The 23965-nt window shown below is 35.6% G+C and overlaps 1 protein-coding gene and 1 long non-coding RNA gene across 2 annotated transcripts; both read left to right on the forward strand.

Annotated features, from left to right (window-relative positions):
• Positions 1–10829: 10829 nt before the first annotated feature.
• LOC134758267 (uncharacterized) lies at positions 10830–23472 on the forward strand. The gene is made up of 5 exons (XR_010133264.1): positions 10830–10992; positions 11080–11231; positions 16846–16878; positions 23121–23161; positions 23364–23472. It is a non-coding gene; the product is annotated as an uncharacterized lncRNA (long non-coding RNA).
• LOC101123836 (cytochrome b-c1 complex subunit 8-like) lies at positions 20850–21098 on the forward strand. The gene has a single exon (XM_055384179.2). The coding sequence runs from the start codon at positions 20850–20852 to the stop codon at positions 21096–21098; it is 249 nt and encodes an 82-aa protein (XP_055240154.2).
• Positions 23473–23965: the final 493 nt, after the last annotated feature.

The following is a 23965-nucleotide window of genomic DNA, read 5'->3' on the forward strand; positions in this document are numbered from 1 at the left end:
GCCACAATAAACATACGTGTGCATGTGTCTTTATTGTAGCATGATTTATAATCCTTTGGGTATATACCCAGTAACTGGATTGCTAGGTCAAATGGTATTTCTAGTTCTAGATCCTTGAGGAATCACCACACTGTCTCCCAGGATGGTTGAACTAATTTACACTCCCACCAACACTGTAAAAGCGTCCCTATTTCTCCACATCCTCACCACCATCTGTTGTTACCACACTCTTTAATGATCGCCATTCTAACTGGCGTGAGATGGTATCTCATTGTGGTTTTGATTTGCATTTCTCTGATGACCAGTGTTGATGAACATTTTTTCATGTGTCTGTTGGCTGTATAAATGTCTTCTTTTGAGAAGTGTCTGTTCGTATCCTTTGCCCACTTTTTGACGGGGTTGTTTATTTCTTTCTTGTAAATTCGCTTAACTTCTTTGTAGATTCTGGATATTAGCCCTTTGTCAGATGGGTAAGTTGCAAACATTTTCTCCCATACTGTAGGTTGCCTGTTCACTCTGATGGTAGTTTCTTTTGCCATGCAAAAGTTCTTCAGTTTAATTAGATCCCATTTGTCAATTTTAGCTTTTGTTGCCATTTCTTTTGGTGTTTTAGTCATGAAGTCCTTGCCCATGCCTATGTCCTGAATGGTATTGCCTAGGTTTTCTTCTAGGGTTTTCATGGCTTTAGGTTTAACATTTAAGTCTTTAATCCATCTTGAATTAATTTTTGTATAAGGTGTAAGGAAGTGATCCAGTTTCAGCTTTCTACATATGGCTAGCCAGTTTTCCCAGCACCATTTATTAAATAGGGAATCCTTTCCCCATTTCTTGTTTTTGTCAGGTTTGTCAAAGATCAGATGGTTGTAGGTCTGTGGTGTTATTTCTGAGGCCTCTGTTCTGTTCCATTGGTGCATATATCTGTTTTGGTATCAGTACCATGCTGTTTTGGTATCAGTACCATGCTGTTTTGGTTACTGTAGCCTTGCATTATAGTTTGAAGTCACGTAGCGTGATGCTTCCAGCTTTGTTCTTTTTGCTTAGGATTGTCTTGGCAATGTGGGCTCTTTTTTGGTTCCATATGAAATTTAGTTTTTTCCAATTCTATGAAGAAAGTCATTGGTAGCTTGATGGGGATGTCATTGAATATACAAATTACTTGGACAGTATGGTCATTTTCACAATATTGATTCTTCCTATCCATGAGCATGGAATGTTCTTCCATTTGTTTGTGTCCTCTTTTATTTCGTTGAGCAGTGGTTTGTAGTTGTCCTTGGAGAGGTCCTTCACATCCCTTGTAAGTTGGATTCCTAGGTATTTTATTCTCTTTGCAGCAATTGTAAATGGGAGTCCACTAGTGATTTGGCTGTTTGTCTGTTATTGGTGTATAGGAATGTTTGTGATTTTTGCACACTGATTTTGTATCCTGAGACTTTGCTGAAGTTGCTTATCAGCTTAAGGAGATTTTGGGCTGAGATGATGGGGTTTTCTAAATATACAATCACGTCATCTGCAAACAGGGACAATTTGACTTCCTCTTTTCCTAATTGAATATCTTTATTTCTTTCTCTTGCCTGATTGCCCTGGCCAGAACTTCCAACACTATGTTGAATAGGAGTGGTGAGAGAGAGCATCCTTGTCTTATGCCAGTTTTCAAATGGAATGCTTCCAGTTTTTGCCCATTCAGTATGATATTGGTTGTGGGTTTGTCATAAATAGCTCTTATTATTTTGAGATATGTTTCATCAACACCTAGTTTATCGAGAGTTTTTAGCATGAAAGGCTGTTGAATGTTTCACAAAGGCCTTTTCTCTATCTATTGAGATAATTATGTGGTTTTTGTTGTTGGTTCTGTTTATGTGATGGATTAAGTTTATTGATTTGCATATGTTGAACCAGCCTTGCATCCCAGGAATGAAGCTGACTTGATCATGGTGGATAAGCTTTTTGATGTGCTGCTGGATTCGGTTTGCCAGTATTTTATTGAGGATTTTTGCATCAATGTTCATCAGGGATATTGGTCTAAAATTCACTTTTTTGGTTGTGTCTCTGCCAGGCTTTGGTATCAGGATGATGCTGGCCTCATAAAATGAGCTAGGGAGGATTCCCTCTTTTTCTATTGATTGGAATAGTTTCAGAAGGAATGGTACCATCTCCTCTTTGTACCTCTGGTAGAATTTGGCTGTAAATCCATCTGGTCTTGGACTTTTTGGTTGGTAGGCTATTAATTATTGCCTCAATTTCAGAACCTGTTATTGGTCTATTCAGAGATTCAACTTCTTCCTGGTTTAGTCTTGGGAGGGTGTATGTGTCTAGGAATGTATCCATTTCTTCTAGATTTTCTAGTTATTTGCATAGAGGTGTTTATAGTATTCTCTGATGGTAGTTTTGTATTTCTGTGGAATCAGTGGTGATATCCGCTTTATCATTTTTTATTACATCTATTTGATTCTTCTCTCTTTTCTTCTTTGTTAGTCTTGCTAGTGGTCTATCAATTTTGTTGATCTTTTCAAAAAACCAGATGCTGGATTCCTTTATTTTTTGAAGGTTTTTTTGTGTTTCTATCTCCTTCAGTTCTGCTCTGATCTTACTTATTTCTTGGCTTCTGCTAGCTTTTGAATGTGTTTGCTCTTGCTTCTCTAGTTCTTTTAATTATCCTGTTAGGGTGTTGATTTTAGATCGTTCTAGCTTTCTCTTGTGGGCATTTAGTGCTATATATTTCCCTCTACACACTGCTTTAAATGTGTCCCAAAGATTCTGGTATGTTGTTTCTTTGTTCTCATCGGTTTCAAAGAACATCTTTATTTCTGCCTTCATTTCGTTATTTACCCAGTAGTCATTCAGGAACAAGTTTTTCAGTTTCCATGTAGTTGTGTGGTTTTGAATGAGTTTCTTAATCCTGAGTTCTAATTTGATTGCACTGTGGTCTGAGAGACAGTTTGTTGTGATTTCTGTTATTTTAGACTTGCTGAGGAGTGCTTTACTTCAAATTATGTGGTGAATTTTAGAATAAGTGCAATGTTGTGCTGAGAAGAATGTATATTCTGTTGATTTGGGGTGGAGAGTTCTGTAGATGTTTGTTAGGTCCACTTGGTGCAGAGCTGAGTTCAAGTCCTGGATATCCTTGTTAACCTTCTGTCTCGTTGATCTGTGTAGTATTGACAATGTGGTGTTAAAGTCTTCCATTATTATTGTGTGGGAGTCTAAGTCTCCTTGTAGTTCTGTAAGGACTTGCTTTATGAATCTGGGTGCTCCCATACTGGGTGCATATATATATATATATATAGGATAGTTAGCTCTTCTTGGTGAATTGATCCCTTTACCATTGTGTAATGGCCTTCTTTGCCTCTTTTGATCTTTGTTGGTTTAAAGTCTGTTTTATCAGAGACTAGGATTGCAACCCCTGCTTTTTATTGCTTTCCATTTGTTTGGTAGATCTTCCTCCATCCCTTTATTTTGATCCTATCTGCACATGAGATGGGTCTCTTGAATACAGCACACTCTTTATCCAATTTGCTGGTCTGTGTCTTTTAATTGGGGCATTTAGTGCATTTGCATTTAAGGTTAATATTGTTATGTGTGAATTTGATCTGTCATTATGCTGTTAGCTGGTTATTTTGCCCAATAATTGATGCAGTTTCTTCATAGCATCAATGGCCTTTACCCTTTGGCATGTTTTTGCAGTGACTGGTACCAGTTGTTCCTTTCCATGTTTAGTGCTTCCTTCAGGAGCTCTTGTAAGGCAGGCCTGGTGGTGACGAAATCTCTCAGCATTTGCTTGTCTGTAAAAGATTTTATTTCTCTTTCACTTATGAAGCTTACTTTGGCTGGATATGAAATTCTGGGTTGAAAATTCTTTTCTTTAAGAATGTTGAATACTGGCCCCTTTCTTCTGGCTTGTAAGGTTTCTACAGAGCAATCTGCTGTTCCTCTGATGGGCTTCCCTTTGTGGGTAGTCCGACCTTTCTCTCTGGTTGCCCTTAACATTTTTTCCGTCATTTCAACCATGGTGAATCTGACAATTATATGTCTTGGGGTTGCTCTTCTCAAGGAATACCTTTGTGGTGGTCTGTGTATTTCCTGAATTTGAATGTTGGCCTGCCTTGCTAGGTTGGGGAATTTCTCCTGTATAATATTGTGAAGAGTGTTTTCCAACTTGGATCCATCCTCCCCATCACTTTCAGATACACCAATCAAACGTAGATTTGGCCTTTTCACACAGCCCCGTATTTCTTGGAGGCTTTGTTAGTTTCTTTTTACTCTTTTTTCTCTAAACTTGTCTTCTCACTTTATTTGATTAATTTGATCTTCAATCACTGATCCCCTTTCTTCCACTTAATTGAATTGGCTATTGAAGCTAGTGCACACATCACGAAGTTCTCATGTCATGGTTTTCAGCTCCATCAGGTCATTTAAAGTCTTCTCCACACTGTTTATTCTAGTTAGGCATTCTTCTAACCTTTTTTTTTAACCTTTTTTTCAAGCTTCCTTGCTATGAGTTAGAACATGCTCATTTAGCTTGGAGAAGTTTGTTATTACCGACCTTCTGAAGTCTGCTTCTATCAACTCGTCAAAGTCATTCTCTGACCAGCTCTGTTCCATTGCTGGTGAGGAGCTGCAATCCTTTGGATGGGAAGAGGCACTCTGGTTTTTAGAATTTTCAGCTTTTCTGCCCTTTTCTATCTTTATCTTTAGATAAAACCATCTTTGTGGTTTTATCTACCTTTGGTTTTTGATGTTAGTGACTTACAGATGGAGCTTTGGTGTAGATGTCCTTTTTGTTGATGTTGATGCTATTCCTTTTTGTTGATGTTGATGCTATTCCTTTTTGTTTGTTAGTTTTCCTTCTAACAGTCAGGTCCCTCAGCTGCAGGTCTGTTGGAGTTTGCTGGAGGTCAACTCCAGACCCTGTTTGCCTGGGTATCCCCAGAAGAGGCTGCAGAACAGCAAATATTGCAGAACAGCAAATACTGCTGCCAGATTCTTCCTCTGGAAGCTTTGTCCCAGAGGGGCACCCACCTGTGTGAGGTGTCTGTCGGCCTCTACTGGGAGGTATCTCCCAGTTAGGCTACATGGGGGTCAGGGACCCATTTGAAGAGGCAGTATGTCTGTTCTCAGAGCTCAAATGCCGTGCTCAGAGAACCACTGCTCTCTTTGGAGCTGTCAGGGATGTTTAAGTCTGCAGAAGTTTCTGCTGCCATTTGTTTAGCTATGACCTGCCCAAAGAGGTGGAGTCTATAGAGGCAGTAGGCCTTGCTGAGCTTTGGGAAGCAGTTTGAGCTTCCCGGCCACTTTGTATACCTCTTCAAGCCTCAGCAATCGCAGACACCCTTCCCCCAGCCAGGCTGCAGCCTGGCAGGTCAGTCTCAGACTGCTGCACTAGCAGTGAGCAAGGCTCCATGGGCCTGGGACCCACTGAACCAGGCATGGGAGAAAATCTCCTGGTCTACCATTTGCTAAGACTATGGGAAAAGCACAGTATTTGAGTAGGAGTGTCCCATTTTTGCAGGTACAGTCTGTCATGGCTTCCCTTGCTTAGGAAAGGGAAATCCCCCAACCCCTTGCACACTTTCTGGGTGAGGTGATGCCCTGCGCTACTTTGGCTCACCCTCCGTGGGCTGCACCTACCATCCAGCCAGTCTCAATGAGATGAACCAGGTACCTCAGTTGGAAATGCAGAAATCACCCGTCTTCTGCATTGATCATACTGGGAGCTGCAGACAGAGCTGTTCCTATTCAGCCATCTTGGAATGGAAAAACCTCTGTTTCTTTTTTCTAAAAAATGTGATTATTACCTCACAAGAATTATTTTCATAATCAAATAGTTATTCATTGAAACTAAGTAAAGCAACTGTTTGATTTTGCTTTACTCAAAAATATTGTGTACTTAACTTCATTAACTAACAAAATATTGCCGTAAAAAGTAGCTCTGTTAATTCTTCAGGCTAATAAATGACACATAAAAGTGCAGGGTAAACTCTTAGAAGATAACATAAAAGAAAACCTAGACGACCTTGGGATGACAATGAGGTTTATTTGCAAAACAAAAGGCACAATCTGAGAAAGAAATCATTGATAACTTGGACTTTATTATACATAATTTGGAAAAAAAATTATCTGTTCTACTGTTAGAGAATGAGAAGACAAGCCACATACTAAAAGAAAATATTTGAAAAAGAAATAAAAGATAAATGATAGTTATCCATAATGTATAAAAGAACTCTTAAAACTCAACAATAAGAAAGTGAGGCTGGGCACAGTGGCTCACACCTTAATCCCACCAGTTTGGGAGGCTGAAGAGGGCAGATCACTTCAGCTCACCAGTTTGAGATCAGCCTGGCCAACGTGGCAAAACTCCATCTCTACAAAAAATACAAAAATTAGCCAGGCGTGGTGGCACACACCTGTAATCCCAGCTACTCTGGCGGCTGAGGTGGGAGAATAACTTAAGCCCAGGAGGCGGAGGTTGCAGTTAGCCGAGATTGCACCACTGCACTCCAGCCTGGGGAAGAGAGCCCAATCTCGTCTCAAACAAACAAAAAGAGAAAGAAGAGAAGAGAAGAGAAGAGAAGAAGAAGAGGACCAACCCAGTAAAAAAATAAGCAAAATATCTGAACAGTGTGCTCAGATTGCAAATAAGCATATGAAAACTTATTCCATAATATGTGTCATCAGAGAAAGACATATTAAGGCAACAATGAGATACTACTACACACCTATGAAATAATCAAAATCCGAAACACTGACAATACCGAATGCTGGGAAGAATATGGAGAAACAGGAACTTTTCATTCATTGCTGCAGGCAATGAAAAATGGTACAGTCACTTTTGATGATGGTTTAGCAGTTTCTTACAAGGTATACATAGCTCTGACCAGAAATTTTGCATCTTGGCATTTCCCTAAATGAGCTGAAAACATGTCCACAAGAAAACCTGCACATGGATGGTTTATAGCAGTTTTATTCATAATTGCCAAAATTCGTCATTAACAAAATAACCAGAGGTCCTTCAGAAGATGAATAGATAAATAAAAGGTGTTTTTTGTGGGATGTTATTCAGTACTAAAAATAAGGGGATGTTATTCAGTACTAAAAAGAAATGAGCTATCAAACCAAAAAAAGACACAAAAGAATCTTAAATACATATCATGAACTTTTTTTTAAAAAGCCAATCTGAAAAGGCTATGTATTGTATGATTCCAACTGTATGACATTTAACTCTTATGCTATTGCTAAAAGTTTTCTAAAAATTTCTCTCTGACACTGTGATCATATGACTGATATATTTCTCTACCACTTCAGTATATGAGCATTATCACTAAAATTTTCCCTCCCAACTTATTTATTTTCTACCTTGTCCTTGATTGAAACTGTGCTCTCCAACCTACTTTGAAGGCCACAGCACAGGTACCTAAGCGAGAGTTAGTAGGATTACAGGAGTGGTTCCAGTGGAGTAAAGAAGGCCACAAGAGTTTTGCCAATTCTCACATGAAGACATATAGTCAAGTTTCCTTTCCTTTGAATATGGGGTGCCCTTGATACTTACTGTGACAAATAAGATATGACATAAGTGACATTATGATACTTCCAAGGCCAGTTTTTAAATAAAACCAGCAGTTTCTACTTCCTTCCTCTTCAGGAGATGCAGCCATCATAGTACAATACTACATACTACATACTACAGCCATCACATGGTCAGAGTTCATAAGCAATGAGGCATCTCACAGAGTGAGAAAGGCCAGGTAGAAAGCCCTCGAGACCCAGCTATGAGCGTGAAGCCTTTTTGGACCCTCCAGCTCAGCCTATTCTGCCTGCTGAATTCGACCAAGTGGGTGACTTCAGCCAATACCAAGTAGAGCAGAACAGCTATGAGGTGAACTTATTTGAAAAGGAATAAATTATTCTTAGGTCAATAAATTTGGGGATTGTTTTTAATGAAGCCATATATAAATGAAATCGTTTTTGACTTTGGCTGAACATTTGAATCAACTAGATGGTAACAATTTTAAATGATCTGGAACCAAGCCAAGAAAATTGACATTTTTAAGGGTAGAGTCTTAGCATCCCTATTTTTAAAGGCTCCCAAAGTGACTGCAACACACAGGCAGTGTTGAGAACTATGTAGTTAGTGTTGCTTGTGCCCAGTTCTGCTTCTAAATAACTTCTCCTGTAACATTTAAAAATTCCCCACAGTTTAGCCTTATGTCATCTAGCTCTGTTGCTTTCAATTCTTTAGTCTGAAATGTTTTATTCTTCAAGAACACTCAGTCCCAAGCATTCTGAAAATAATATATCTGTTTGATGTTAAGTGTAATTAATGGATCATAACTTTAATGACTTGGTTTTCTATGTGTTTGTCTGCTTGCCTGTTTTTAACAGTCTGTTTTGTGTATCTGCATATATCTCAGTAGGAAGAGAGTCAGTAAATGAATACTCAACTCATTTCTGACATATGACTCATTGAACATATATCTAAATCTTCAGAGATCTTTTTTTTTAACAACTTTTTCAGGTGTTTTAAATCTTACATTGCTAATGTGGGAAGTTGTCAGTAAATGATTCAGTGTTTCTATAAGCAGATAATTTCAGTATTTCAAATTTCTTTATATGCCTAAGAGAGACAGGTATCTTTTCCAGATGTTAAGTAGAGACATAAATGCGAACTTAGATTCAATTAGCAAGTTCATAAAATAGCTTATATATTTAATAGATACAATTAACTGATATTTTAGCTTTTTATCAAAATAAATCTTCTTTCAAAGATTAACACATTTTTATTAAGGAGTAATTCTATTGGGTTTATAAAAATCTTGAGAGTGAAAATGAGTCTTGCCAGTTCTAATTTATAATTCATTACTGAAGTGCTTGCATTAAAATACATTGGAGATGGACAAAAACAATCATTTGAATCTAGGTTCCACCAATTACTGACTGTGTGAACTTAATGAAACCACTTAGACCCTCTAAGTTCAGTTCCTCATTTATAGTAATAATAGTATCTATATCCCAAAGCTATTTTGAGGCTTAAAATAAGATAATGTTTCACTTGCCATTTTTATAGGAAAATTAACATTAAATAAATCAATCTTAATTATGTCTCAGTATAATAATGAGCTTGTTGAAACACAGCTAAGAAACACCTCCTACACATCATACCTCTCATCCTTCACTCCATGGAGAAATAAAAGAGGCAGGAGATATTTGAGAAGAAATTCATGAATGGCAACGTAGATTAACTGCCCAGCCCTTAAAACAAACATGGATGGCAAAAAATAACATTTGAAAATATGCAAAAAATGAATGAACATTTATTGAATGCCTACTATATGCTATGTACTTTGCGAAGAGTCAACCAAAAAGTTAACAACACACTTCAGGAAGAAAGATTATTGTCAAGTCTTATCAATTATAGATACAATTGTCTGAGAATGTTCTTGGGGTAACCAAAATCTTGCTGAACAGTGTTTAGCTAGCAGAGTGATTTTAATTAGGATCACCTGATTAATACTAGCTTAGTATCCAGGAAGCTAATTTCATTTCTATTTACGCATAGAATCATGTGTAGGATCCAAGACTCCCGAGTTCCAGAGAGGTGCGCTTTCCATTACAACTTGCAGCTGTAGAAATAAAAGAGAACAGTAAATGCTACTTGAATTTCATGATTTCAAATATCCAGTAAAGATGAATTCACTTGCTGCACCTGCTTGTTGTTTTATCATTCCATTTCCTATCTCCCATGTGAATTTGCCCACAGACACAACACCTATTTAAAATGATTGGATCTTGAAAAAATGTAAATTGATATTTTATACCCCATAAGTTCTTCTGCAATGGTAATATCTGTGCTATATGCACATTGAAAATTAAATCATTTTTAAGCTAGCATAGGGCCTGTCTAATAAAAATCCTTCTGAAACCCCACTGTGTCTTCTCAGTAGCAGCTTTTCACAGTGAAGCATTTAAGCTTTTAAAAAGCACAGAACAAATGTGATTGATTATCAGTTCACTTGCCAGATTCTGCATTGAAATTAAAGAAAGTAAAAGCTCTTCTATGAAAGTGATATAACCACCTGCAATATTAAACCAATAAAATATGTGTTCAGCTATTTATGAAGTGTCTTGACCCAGATATATAAAGTAGCCTTCTAGTATGTAGGAGCCTTATATAGTAACTGATCAATCCTTTCTAACTGTGGCAAAACAGTAAAAAGCATACCAAATTGACTAAAAGGCCAAAACACTCTGAAAGAATTCCATCATTGAAACAAATATGAAGTTAGCCACACTTGTGATAAGCAGGACAAATGAAGAAATGCAGCCTATTAGTATGGATGTAGGAGATATTCTAAGAATTATTAATTCATTAAAAAGGATTCCCGGTGCCTGACACATAACAAAACTAGATTTGATTGAGCATTCACTTGTTTTTCTGCTTATCTAAATATTAGACAATGCCCTGATGATTTTCAAGAAGCTGATACAATTCTTTGCAAATAGCTCTGTTATCTATAAATACCCCATTTCTACTTAGCCTCCATATCATCTATTTTAAATGGCTACAGATAATATTTGTGCATGCTTTGTTGTTTAAGAAGTATAAACACAACCAATAAATGCTGAATTATCTAATAAATAGTAACTTTGGGATTCAATTTAGAGAGAAGCCAATCTGAAACTTGGATGGATCTATTCAATAAATCTGTTCTTTTTGGAAGGGAAGATCTTAGCAACAGAGAATACAAGGTAGGCTAGAGCAGCATGCAATCAACATCAAAGGTTACTAGGTTCCAGGTTCCTAGGCTACCAGGAATTTTCCAGAATGATGATAAAGTATTGAAAGCGTCTTGTAGCTGTGGGTTACGTAAACCTATATGAATGGATGACAATGAAAGGGCAAGGCTTCATTAAGTAGGAGGACCATGTTTTAAAAAGGCAACAACTTTGCCCCAGACAAATAGAATGATTGACTATGGGACAAGATGGACAAACTAAAATGTGAGAGAAATCAATAATGGATTACTAAAACATGGGTGTAACTCAGAGAATTGGTTATAAGAAACAAAGATATTTCTTATTTTACAGGAATCACCGAACAATGTTAAATCAGTGACAAAAACAAGAGACAAATAAACCCATCCATTTACTTCATCCTGGGGCTGCTTTAGATTTAGGCCTTTGATGTGGTTTATGCAGCCTCACACGTATAGTATACGGAGACAGTGGCAGGCATGAAGGTAAGCTTCCGACAGGGAAGAATGGCATTTATTCCATGTATAGCAGAATTCTTCACCTTTGGGTGTGTGAATGAAAATTTTCTGTTTGTATTGCTTCATGCAACCACTATTTATTGATGATTTAAACATCCTCAATTAGGGCAAGATTTTAATGTACATATATTTAATTTTTGAAATAAAAATTCCATCAACAACGTGATATTAAAGCCAAGCCACTACCATAATGAGTAAATATAAAACTGAAGATAGCAGCAAGATAGAGCCGCAAACATAAATAAAAATCAGTAAGCCTAATATTCTGGGAATATTCATCAATTATTGTTTAAAGCAAGTCCAACACAAAAGTTCAAAATGTTTTAAGTCATGACTACATGATCATAAAATAAAGAGGACATCACCAAGGTGGCCAACTTATTTGACAACCAATTCTGGTAACGATAATAAAATATTTCTATGATGTATAATTACACTGTAAATATCGATAATTCTACCCAAACTTTGCAGCAAAGAAATACATTTTTGTCTTCTACCTCAAAACTTTGTATAATAGAAATGTAGACACTATGTTAAATACTATGAACTATATTGTTCATATTTTCAGAGCAAGAAATAAATGTTTACTTAAAATTGAAGTTGTTTTTCTTCAAAAATTACTTATTCATACATGGAATAAATAGCCAAGAATAAATACAAAATATTGAGTCTTCTGATTGTCACAGTTTCAGTCATAGGTTCTGGATTTTTCATCGAATGTGCATGTATTCACAGGAATGATAATCCAATAAATTGCGCCCTACTCTCAGTCTGATGATGGGAGGCAGTGGCAGTGTTGCTCTATACATGAGCACCCTCTTCTGGCCCAACCTGGATACCCATTTCTATTGTAACAACAATTTATTTGGAATATCCCTTACTATATCTTAGATAAATGCTATCCTATGCAAATATGTAAATAGTGATATCACCTCAAGAACTTAGCTCAAGGTACCCTGTGAATATTTGTTTCATTTTAAAAGCAAACAGAATGAACAATTAGATTAATTTATATTACTTTCCCATTGCTACTGCAAGAAATCACAACACTTTTAGTGGCCTAAAAGAATGCAAATTCATTATTTTACAGTTCAGCAGGTCGGTTGTCTGACATGTGTCATTCTGGGATAGAATCAAGGTCTCAGAAGGGTTTTTACTCCTTTCTGGTAGCTCTTAGGGAGAACGTTTCTCTGCCTTTTTCAGCTTCTGGAGAATGTCCACATTCCTTAAGTCATGGACTATTTCCTCCATGTTTAAAACCAGCAAATTTGCATTTCTCTGTATTTTTCTCTCATATGTCTCCTTCTTATTCTCTCCTCCACATACTACTACCATTTTAAGGACCCTTGTGAGTACATTGCTTCTATTCTGATAATTCAGGTTAATGCCTTTTTTAAAAAAAATCAGGAGACTAGCAACTTAAGCTCATCATCATGACCTGAACATATTCACAGGTTCTGGGGATTAAGACCTGGGCATTGCTATGGTGTGAATGTGTGTCTCCCCCTACCCCCGAGCCCTGCATTCATATGTTAAAATCCTAACTCCCATGGTGATAGTTTTAGGACATGAAGGCTTTGGGGGGCGGGGGGTGATTAGGTCATAGAAAGGGAGCCCACATGAATGGAATAAGTGCACTTATGAAACAGGCCCAAGATAAGCCCCTCATCTAAATAAACTCAAAATAAAGACTCAAATAAAATCAGAAATTAAAAGGGTGACACTCCAACTGATACCACAGAAATACAAAGGATTACAAGAAACTATTATGAATAAATATATGCCAACAAATTGGATAACCTAGAAGAAATGGATAAATTTTTTGACATATATAATCTACCAACATTGAATTATGAAGAAATAGAAAATCTGAACAGACCAATAATGAATAAGGAGATTATAATTAGTAATAAAAAGTCTCTCATCAAAGAAATTCTCAGGACATGACAACTTCACTTTTGAATTGTACCAGACATTTAAAGAAGAACTAATACTAATTCTTCTCAAACTTTTCCAAAAAATTAGAGAGGAGGGAATATTTCCACATTTATTTTACAAGGCCAGTATTATCCTGACACCAAACTCAGACATGGACACTACAAAAGAAGCAAACTATAGGCCAATATCCCTGGTGAACTTAAGTGCAAAAATCTTCAACAAAATATTTTCCAACCAAATATTATGGAATATTTAAAAGATCATTTACCATGATAAGGTGGGATTCATTCCAAGGATGCAAGGATGACTCCATACGCAAGTCAACTAATCTCATACATCACATTAACATAATAAAGAAGAAACACCATATGATTATTTCAATAGGTGTAGAAACAGCATTTTACAAAATGTCACATCCTTTCATAATTAAAAAAAACCTCTTAGCAAATTAATTACAGAAGAGATGCATCTCAGTATAATAAGGACTGTATATGACAAACCCACAGCTAACACCATACTCAATGGAGAAAAATTGAAAGCTTTCCATCTAAGATTGAGAACAAGACAACAATGGCCAAGCTAGCCACTTCTATTTAACCCAGTACTGGAAGTTCTAGCTATAGCAATTAGGCAAGAGGAAGAAAGAAAAGACATCCAAATTGCGAAAAAAAGGTAAACTGTCCCTGTTTGTAGATAACAAAATCTTAGATATAAAAATCCTAAAGACTCCACCAAAAAAACTGTTAAAACTAATAAATGAAATCAGTAAACTTACAGAATACAAAATCGATACAAAAAATCAGTAGCATTTCATACACTAATGGTGAGCAATATGAAAAAGCAATCAAGAAAACAATTTCATTTACTATGGCTAAAAAAAGATATAATAATTAGAAATAAATTTAACCAAGGAGGTGAAAAATCTCTACACTGAAAACTATAAAACAGTGGTTAAAGAAACTAAACAAGACACAAATAAATGTAAAGATATCCCATATATATGGTTTGGAAGAATTAAACTTGTTAAAATGTCCATACCACCTAAAGCGATACACAGGTTCAATGCTATCCCTGTCAAAATATTACTGTCATTCTTTACAGAAATAGAAAAAATAATCCTAAAATTTGTTTAGAACCACAAAAGTCTCTGAATAGCTAAAGCAATGTTGAACAAGGAGAACAAAGCTGAAGGCATTGCAATACCTGACTTCAAAATATACTACAATATAGCAAAGAAAAAAGTGTAATACTAGCATAAAACAAGACACATAGACCAATGAAACAGAATAGAGAGCCCAGAAAATCCACACCTTAATAGCCATCTGATTTTTTATCAAAGTGCTAAGCACACACAATGGGGACAGGACAGTCTTTTCAACAAATGGCAGTGAGAAACTGGTTGCCTGCATGCAGAAGAGTGAAATTAGGCCCTTATTTCACGAAAAAAATACAAAAATTAACTCAAAATGCATTGAAGACTTAAATGTAAGACTCGAAACTATGAAATTACTAGAATAAAACACAGAGGAAAAGCTTCATGAAATTGGTCTTGACAACTTTTTTTTGGATATAACTTCAAATTGCAGGCAACAAAAACAATTATAGACAAATGGGATTACATCAAACTAAAAATGTTCTGCACAGCAACAGAAAATATCAAGAGTGAGGAAACACTCTTGAGGTTTGAAAATATTTTCTTGAGGAAGAAAATATTTGTGAGCTATGCATCTGATAATGGGGTAATACCTAAAATTTATAAAGAATTCAAACTATTCAATGGCAAGAATACAAATAACCCAACTAAAAAATGGGCAGAGGACTTAAATAGACATCTCTCCAAAGAAAATATATAAATGAACAACAGATATATGAAAAAAAATCCTTAAGATCACTAAATATTAGGGAAATGAAAATTATACTGTGATGACATATTACCTCACTTCTGTGAGGATGGCTATTATAACAAAGACAAAAGATTACAATGATAGCGTGGATGTAAAGTAAAGGAAACACTTGCACACTGTTGGTGGAAATGTAAATTAGTATACTCATTACGGAAAACAGTTACGGAGGTTCCTCTAAACTTAAAAATAGAATTACCATGTAACCCAGCAATCCCATTACTCAGTATATACCTAAAGGAAAGTAAGTCAGTATGTCAAAAGCATATCTGGCCCCATATGTTGATTGAAGCATTACTCACAATAGCCAAGATACAGAATCAACCTGTGTCCATCAATGAATTAATTAATTAATTAAAAAATATGACATAGACATATCTTGTTTCATTGCACTTTACTTAATTATGCTTTACAGATTTTAGATTTTTAAGAAGGTTTGTGGTAACCTTGCATCAAGCTAGTGTATTAGTGCTACATTTCCAATAGTATAGTATCACTTCGTGTCTCTGTCACACTTTGGTAATTCTCACAATATTTCAAACTTTTTTCACGATTATTATATCTGTTATGGTGATCTTGGATCACTGATGCTTTATGTCACTATAATAATTGTTTGGGGGTGCCACAAACCTCAAACACCCATGTAAGACAGTGAACTTAATTGATAAAGATTGTCTGTATTTGATAGCTTCACTGACCAGCCATTTCCCCTTCTCTCTTCCTCTCCTTAGGCCTCCCTCTTCCCTGAGACACAACAATATTGACACTAGGCCAATTAATAACCTTACAATGGCCTCTAAGTTTTCAAGTAAGGAGGGTTGCATGTCCCTCACTTTAAATCAAAGCCAGAAATGATTAAGTTTAGTGAAGAAGGCATGTCAAAGACTGAGATAGCCTGTAAGCTAGGCTTATTGTACCAAACAACCAAATTGTGAATGCAAAGGAAAAGTTCCTTAAAAAAACTAAAAGTGTCACTCCAGTGAATACATGAATAATAAGAAAGTGAAACGCTCTCATTATTGATATGATATGGAGAAGGTTTTAATGGTCTGAACAGAAATCAAACCAGCCACAGCATTCCTTTAAGTCAAATCCTAATTCAGAGCATGACCCTAGCTCTCTTCAATTCTCTGAAGGCTGAGAGAGGTAAGGAAGCTGCAGAAGAAAGTTTGAAACTATCAAATGTTGGTTCTTGAGGTTTAAGGAAAGAAAGCTCAAGGTAAAACAGCAAATTATCCAGAAGATCTAGCTGAAATAATTGATGAAGATAGTTACACTAAATAATACATTTTCAATGTAGATGCAACAGGCTTCTATTGGAAGAAGATACTATCTAGGACTTTCAAAGCTAGTGAAAAGCCAATGTCTGGCTTTAAAGCTTCAAAGAACAAGCTGAGTCTCTTGTTAGGAGCTAATGCAGCTGTTAAATTATTTCTTATTTTAAAAAACTGCCACAGTCACTCCAGTCTTCAGCAACCACCACTCTAATCATTAGCAGCCATCAACATCAATGCAAAATCCTCCTCCGCCAGAAAAAAATTATAACCTACTGAAGGCTCAGAGAATCATTACCATTATTTAGCAATGAAGTATTTTTAATTAAGGTTTACACATTGTTTTTTAAACATAATTCTATTGCACACTTGATAGACTATTGTATACAGTAAGCAAAACTTTTACATATCCTGGGAAGTCAAAAAATTTGTGTGACTCACTTTATTGTGATATTCACTTTATTGCAGGGTTTCGGAGCTGGATCCACAATATCTTCCAAGGTATGCCCGTATGTGTACACAACGAAGCACTATTCGGCCATGAAAAAGAAGAATAATCTGTCATTCATGGCAACATGGAGGACATTATGCTAAGTGAAATAAGCCAGAGAGAAAGACAAATACTATATAAGCTCACGCATGCAGAATCTAAAAAAGCTGATCTCATAAAAGTAGAGAATAAAATGGTGGTTACCAGAGGTTGGGGTGGCTGTGAAGAGGACTGGGGAGACATTGCTCAAAATATATAAAATTATAGTTATATAGGAGTTATAAGTTCACGAAATCTGTTTTTCAGCATAGTGACTATACTTAATAATGAGGGATTACATTCTTAAACAATGCTAAGAATGAATGTTAAATGTTCTCACCATAAAAATAACTGTGAGGAAATGCATATTTTAATTAGCTACACTTAACCATTCCAAAATGTGTAGGTACTTCAAAACATCACGTTACATATGATAAATACATTCAATTTTGTGTCTCAATTTAAAATAAATAATTTTAGAAAATTAATTTTTAAAATTGATATATAATACTTGTATATATTTATGGGATACAAAGTGATGTTTCAATACATATAGTGTGTCGTGATCAAGACAAAAGTAATTACCTCTGGTTATAGCACCCCAAAAAACTGATCATCATCTTTAACTCTGACAATCTCTAGGTGTGGGAGAACAAAAGCTGCTTTCATCTTTAACAATGCATTGGATCAAAGTTTGTATTATCAAGAACATACATTCTTTCAAATGTTTTTCCAAAAAGGAACATGTATTTTTAACTCCCCAATTGGTTGGTAGCCATATACCAACCAATCTCATTAAGCTGTCATGGCTGTTAGCTTTTCTTCTTTTCTAAACCATTAAATTAAAAAAAAAATGCAAAAGATTTTATAGATCAAAGCCAATTAATTGGTACCCTGGTATGCACAAAGTTAAGGACCGAGTTGTTTTATTTGAATAGTCACACTAAGAAAGCTCAATATTAATTCACTCTGTCCCCAAACATGCATATTTTAAATGCAAATCCTTTTAGAAAACAAGGGGAACATAAGATAGTGCTTGATTCTTTTTCCTAAATGCTTTTTCTTTCCTTCTTAATTTGAAAGAAGGATACATTAGGTAACTTTTTTTATACCTTTAAGAAGATTTAATTTAGTGTTTCTACCAGGCACTGTGAAAAAAAAAATTGCTTTAAAAGACAAACAATAGCAAGAAATACATTGAATCATTATTCTAATAGGGCACAAATACATTTGAATAAGCGATTAAATAGACATTTCAAACAAATTAATAAAAACATTGATTCTAACTTTAGTGAGATAACACTGATGAAAGAGTCTCTTAGGTAATGGGAGGGGAACAGCATACTTTTCCAGAGGAAGGAACATAGCTCTAAGTCTCCAAGAATGAGTGAGTATTATGAGGTAAAGGTCTAGCAGGGAGGTCAGCAAGCGCTAAAAGTGGGGAGAGTGGAATATTCTGTTGTTATCAAGGGAGGAAGAGTAAAAACTTTGATGTGGACTAAATAGATATGGTGAGTAGCGTGGAGTAGGAATGAGGCAAGATTTAAATTAAACTGCATGTCAAGAACTTCTGGTTTCTAGTCCAACATGTAAGGAACTTTGAAGCCATCACTGCATCCTAACCACAAGTAAAAACCTGATCAAACTGAAAACTAAACTGCTCTTCTTAGATTGACTAGAGACCTGAGGTCACAGAACAAACTGCTGTGGAGTTTGTAGAAAGGCAGCTACAGAGAATTCAACTTAACAGAGCAGAAACGTACTCCTGCTGGAGCCAGTACCAGGGTAGGAAAGCTTGAATTGTCATTAACGCTGGAGGCTTAGTGTGGACAAGTCTAAGATGAAAAATAAAAATAAAAAATAAAAAAAACTCCAGGGGACCCAGTCTTAGTGAGGCTTTTGCATTTTTTTGAGTTTTATCTTTAGCTCTACGAAGTTCTCAAGATGAAGATTAGAGAAAAATTTCTTTGGGCTTCTTGCAGGGGGAGGAAAAGTAACAATTTTAAAATACACCACAGCATTCCATTATTCTTAAGAAGACCTTATCTTGAGAAAAACTATTTTGTCAGAGCCTAACCTACTGGGGTTTTAGCAGAGCCTAACTTATCTGGGGGAAAGGAGGTACCTAACTCCATCCTCCACTAACCATCCTATACCACATAAAGAGCAGAAAGAAAAAAATTGAGATGCACTTGTGAAATTCACACCACAGGAGCAGAGGCTCACTAAAAGAGTAAAATCTAAACGTGGGGCTGCGGAAAGCTTCCTCTCCCTCTACACCTTACCATGATGTTATAAAACTCTATTTTCCACATTTTCCTTTACCAGTGCATCACATCTGCTGTTTAACAACAACAATAAAAACCATTATAAGGCATACTTGAGAAACAGAGCAATGGGGTGGCATAAATGTTGAATTTATCAGATTCAGTTATGACAGAAATGTTGACATTATCAGACCATGAATATAAACCATATTTGGTTAATATGCTAAGGGCTGTAATGAAAAAAAAATACACAACATTCAAGAACAGATGAACAATGAAAGCAGAGAAATTGAAATTATAAGAATACATAGAAAATAAATGCTTACTATAAAAAACTGAAACAAAAATAAAGAATGGCTTTGAGAGGATCATTAGTAGACTGGACAAGCCTACGGAAAGAATCTCTGAGCTTAAGGATATGTCAATAGAAACGTCCCAAACCAAAAAACAAGGAGAAAAACACACCAGAAAAATGCAACAGAATATCCAAGAACTGTGGGACAACTACAAAAGCTGTAATATCTACATAATTAAAATAAAAGGAGAACAAAGAGAGAAAGAAATAAAACAAATAGAAGTAGTAATGACTTAGAACTTCCCTAAATGAATATCAAACACCAATCCACACATACAGGAAGCTCAGAGAACACCAAGTAGTATCAGTATAAAAAACTACACCCAGGAATATCATATCTAAACTGCAGAAAATCAAAGATAAATATCAAATGTTGAGTTAATCCAGTGAGAAAGAATCCCTCTCCTATAAAGTAGAAAATATAAGAATTAATCCAACTTCTCAAAAAAAAATATAAGCAAGAAGAGAGTAGAGTGAAATATTAAAAGTATTGGCAAAAGAAAATAAAGCAAGACATACACACACACAAACCACATCACCTTGAATTCTTTCGCCTGTAAAATTACAATGCAAAAGTGAGGGAAAACTAAAGACTTTCTCAGACTGGTGAAAATTGCAGGGTTTGTTGCTAATAGACCTATTTTGCAAGAAATGTTAGAAGTTTTTTAGAGAGAAAAAAAGTAATGTAGGCCAGAGACTTGGAACTGCATGAAGAAATAAAGAATATTAGAGAAGGAATAAATGAAAGTAAGATTGTAAGTTTTAGTTTTCTTATTTCTATCTGATTTAATAGATAATGGTTTGTTCAAAATAAAAATAACAATAATGTAATTGATGATTACAGCTTTTGTATAAGTGAAATGAATGGTAACAATGCTACATGTGATTAGAGGGAGAAATTAGAAGTATGTTGTTATTATAAGGTACTTGCACTACTTCTGAAATTGCATTTCAAAGCAACCACTAAAAAAATAAAAATAAAAATAAATATAGTTGATACAGTAAGAAGAGAGAAAATGGAATCATATAAAATGCTTAATTGAACCTACAAAAAGCAGAAAAAGAGGGGAAGACAAAATAGGAACAAAGAGCAAGGGCATCAAATAGAAAACAGTGACAAACGTGATAGACATTAATGTGACTATATCAGTGAGTACTTTAAATATCAATTGTCTAATAATACTAATTTAAAAGACAGCAATTATCAGGGTGAATTAAAAAACAAGACTCAACTATGTGTTGTTTATAAGAAATCACCTTTAGGAATGAGTCCGCCGGATCGGTGACTGCGGAGGGCTAGGTGACCCCGGCCGCCGCCATGATGGGCAGCGAGTTTGGGAATCGGACGCAGATGCAACATGTGATCTCCTACAGCTTGTCACCTTTTGAGCAGCGTGCCTTCCCGTACTACTTCCGTAAAGGAATCCCCAACGTGCTGCGCCGCACTCAGCAGTCTTTCCTTCGCGTAATGCCGCCGTTTGTAGTGTTTTATCTTATCTATACGTGGGGGACTCAAGAGTTCGAGAGATCCAAAGGGAAGAATCCAGCTGCCCATGAAAATGACAAATGAGCAACACATCCGGATGATGGTTCCCTGTCCCTGGAAGAGCTTTCTCTAGAAGAGGAGTCTGCATTGTAGTGTCTTAACGACACAATAAACTTCCTATGGTCTGCAAAAGAAAAAGAAAAAGAAAAGAAAAGAAAAAGAAAAAGAAAAAAGAAAAAAAGAAAATCAACTGTAAATACGAAGACACATATAGATTGAAAGTGAAGGAATGGTGAAAATATGCCATACTAACACAGATAAAAAATCAAGTATCTCTATCCACTATAATAATGTCACACAAAACACACTTCAGAGCTAGGATAATTATCAGGGATAAAAAGAGGCATTACAAAATGATAAAAGATTGACTCTCCAAGAAGATAGCAATTCTTAAGATATATGCATCTCACAGAATGCCAAAATACATGAAGCAAAAGCTGATAGGACTGCAAGGAGAAATAAATGAATCAATTACTATAGTTGGAGACATCATCACTTCTCTATCAAAAATGGACAGATCCAGCAGGCAGAAAATTAGTAAGAACATACTTTAACTCAACACCACCATCAGTTAACTGGATATAATGAATATCTACAGGATAATTCATTCAACAATGCAGAATACACATTCTTCTCAAGCTTACATGAAATTGCCACCAAAATAGACCACATTTTTGGACATAAAAGACAACAAATTTAAAATAGTAAAAATCATGTAATGTCTACTCCCAGATTATGATTCAATCAAACTAGAAACCAACAACAGAAAGATAGCTGGAAAAAACCTCTCAAAATACTTGATTAGAATACATACTCCTTAATGATACATGATTGAAGAAGAAATTTCAACAGAAATTTAAGGTATTTTGAATTAAATACAACTAACAAAATGTATGAGATTCAGTGAGCAGTGGTTAGAAGAAAACTGTAGCATGTACCAGAAAATAAATTTTAAAAAATCAATTATCTACATGTTCACCTTAGGAACCTACAAAATAAAATAACAAGTTAAATTCAAATAAAGCAAAAGAAAAAAATCAGAGCCAAAATCAATTAAAGCAAAAATAGAAAATCAATAAAGAAAATCTACAAAATAAAAATTGTTTTTTTTTTTGAAAAAAAATCTGTACAAGTGATAAGCCTCTAGACAGGCTAACTTTTAAAAAAGAGAAAACACAAATTATTAATAACAAAAGTGAAAATGGTGCCACTACTGCAGATCTGATGGACATTAAGTAAGTAATAAAGGAATACTACAAACAACTTCATGCCCCACAATTTAATAACACAGATTAAACGGACTAATTTCTGGAAATAAACAATCTGCTAAAACCTACCTAAGATGAAACAGACAATCTGAATAGGCCTATATCCGTTAAAGAAATTAAGTCAACACTTAAAAACATTCCAAAAAGAAATCACCAGATCTAGATGATTTCACTGGTGAATTCTACCAAACACTTAAGTGAGAAATTATAAAATATTTTCCAGAAGATAGAAGCAGAAGGAAAACTTCATAATTCATTCTATTGCTATGTAACCAATACCATCCTAACACCAAAACCAGACAAATATATTACCAAAAAAATCTAAAAACCAACATCTCTTATAAACATAGACGGCAAAATCCTCATCAAAATATTAACAAATTAATCAAAAAAGTATCAAAATAATTATACATTATGACCACATGAGATTTACTTCAAGTATGCATGGCTGGTTCAACATTCAAAATTCAATTTATATAATCCAACACATTAACAGGCTAAAGAAAAAAAACTACATGATCACATCAGTAGATGCAGAAATAACATTTGAGAAAATTTAACACCTATTCATGATAAAAACTCTCAGCAAACTAGGAATAGAGGGGAACTCCCACAACTGGATAAATAACATGTACAAATAACCTATAGCTAACACTATCCATAATGGTGAGAAACTTGAAGCTTACCTGTAATATCAATGTTTAGTCCATTTTCTGTTATTTTGAATAGAATACCTGAATTTGTGTAATTTATAAGAAAAGGAATTCCTTTCTTACAGTTCTGAAAGCTGAGAAGTACAATGTCAAGGGACTATATCAGGTGAAAGTCTTCTTGCTGGTGGGACCTTTCTACAGAATCTCCAGGTGGTACAGAGTATCACATGGTGAGAGGGCTTAGCATACTAATGTGCTAGCTCAGCTCTCTCTTCCTCTTCTTATAAAGTCACTAGTTCCCCTCCCATTACAAGCCTCTAATCCAGTAATCTATCTATTAATTCATGAATGTGTTAATTCATTCATAGGTGCAGAACCCTCATGATCCAATCTCCTATTAAGGGCCCCACTTCTCAACACTGCCATACTGTGGACCAAGTTTCAACATGAGTTTTGGAGGGGACATTCAAACCACAGCAATCTAGAACAATGAAAGGATAACCCCTCCCGCCATTCTTTATCACATCATACTACAAATCCTTCCTAATGCAATAAACTACATAGATTGGAAAGGAAAATATAAAACTGTCTTTGTTCACAGATAATATGATCAACTATATGGAAAATCTGAAAGAATCCACAAACTCCTGGAACTGTTAAGCAGTTACAGCAAGGTTATAGTGTGTCCGGAATTGGTGGGTTCTTGGTCTTGCTGACTTCAAGAATGAAGCTGCGGACCCTTGCAGTGAGTGTTACAGTTCTTAAAGATGGTGTGTCCCAAGTTTTTTCCTTCAAATGTTCAGATGTGTCCAGAGTTTCTTCCTTCTGGTGGGTTCGTGGTCTTGCTGACTTCAGAAGCGAAGCTGCAGACCTTCATAGTGAGTGTTACAGCTCTTAAAAGTGGTGTGTCTGGAGTTGTTTGTACCTTCCAGTGGGTTTGTGGTCTCGCTGGCCTCAGGAGTGAAGCTGC

The sequence above is a fragment of the Gorilla gorilla genome, chromosome 3, assembly GCF_029281585.2.
Source record: "Gorilla gorilla gorilla isolate KB3781 chromosome 3, NHGRI_mGorGor1-v2.1_pri, whole genome shotgun sequence".
NCBI classification, from domain to species: Eukaryota; Metazoa; Chordata; class Mammalia; order Primates; family Hominidae; genus Gorilla; species Gorilla gorilla.

Excerpts from the sequence above, each read along its gene's own strand:
- LOC101123836 (XM_055384179.2), top strand. The coding sequence starts at position 20,850 with ATGGGCAGCGAGTTTGGGAATCGGACGCAGATGCAACATGTGATCTCC.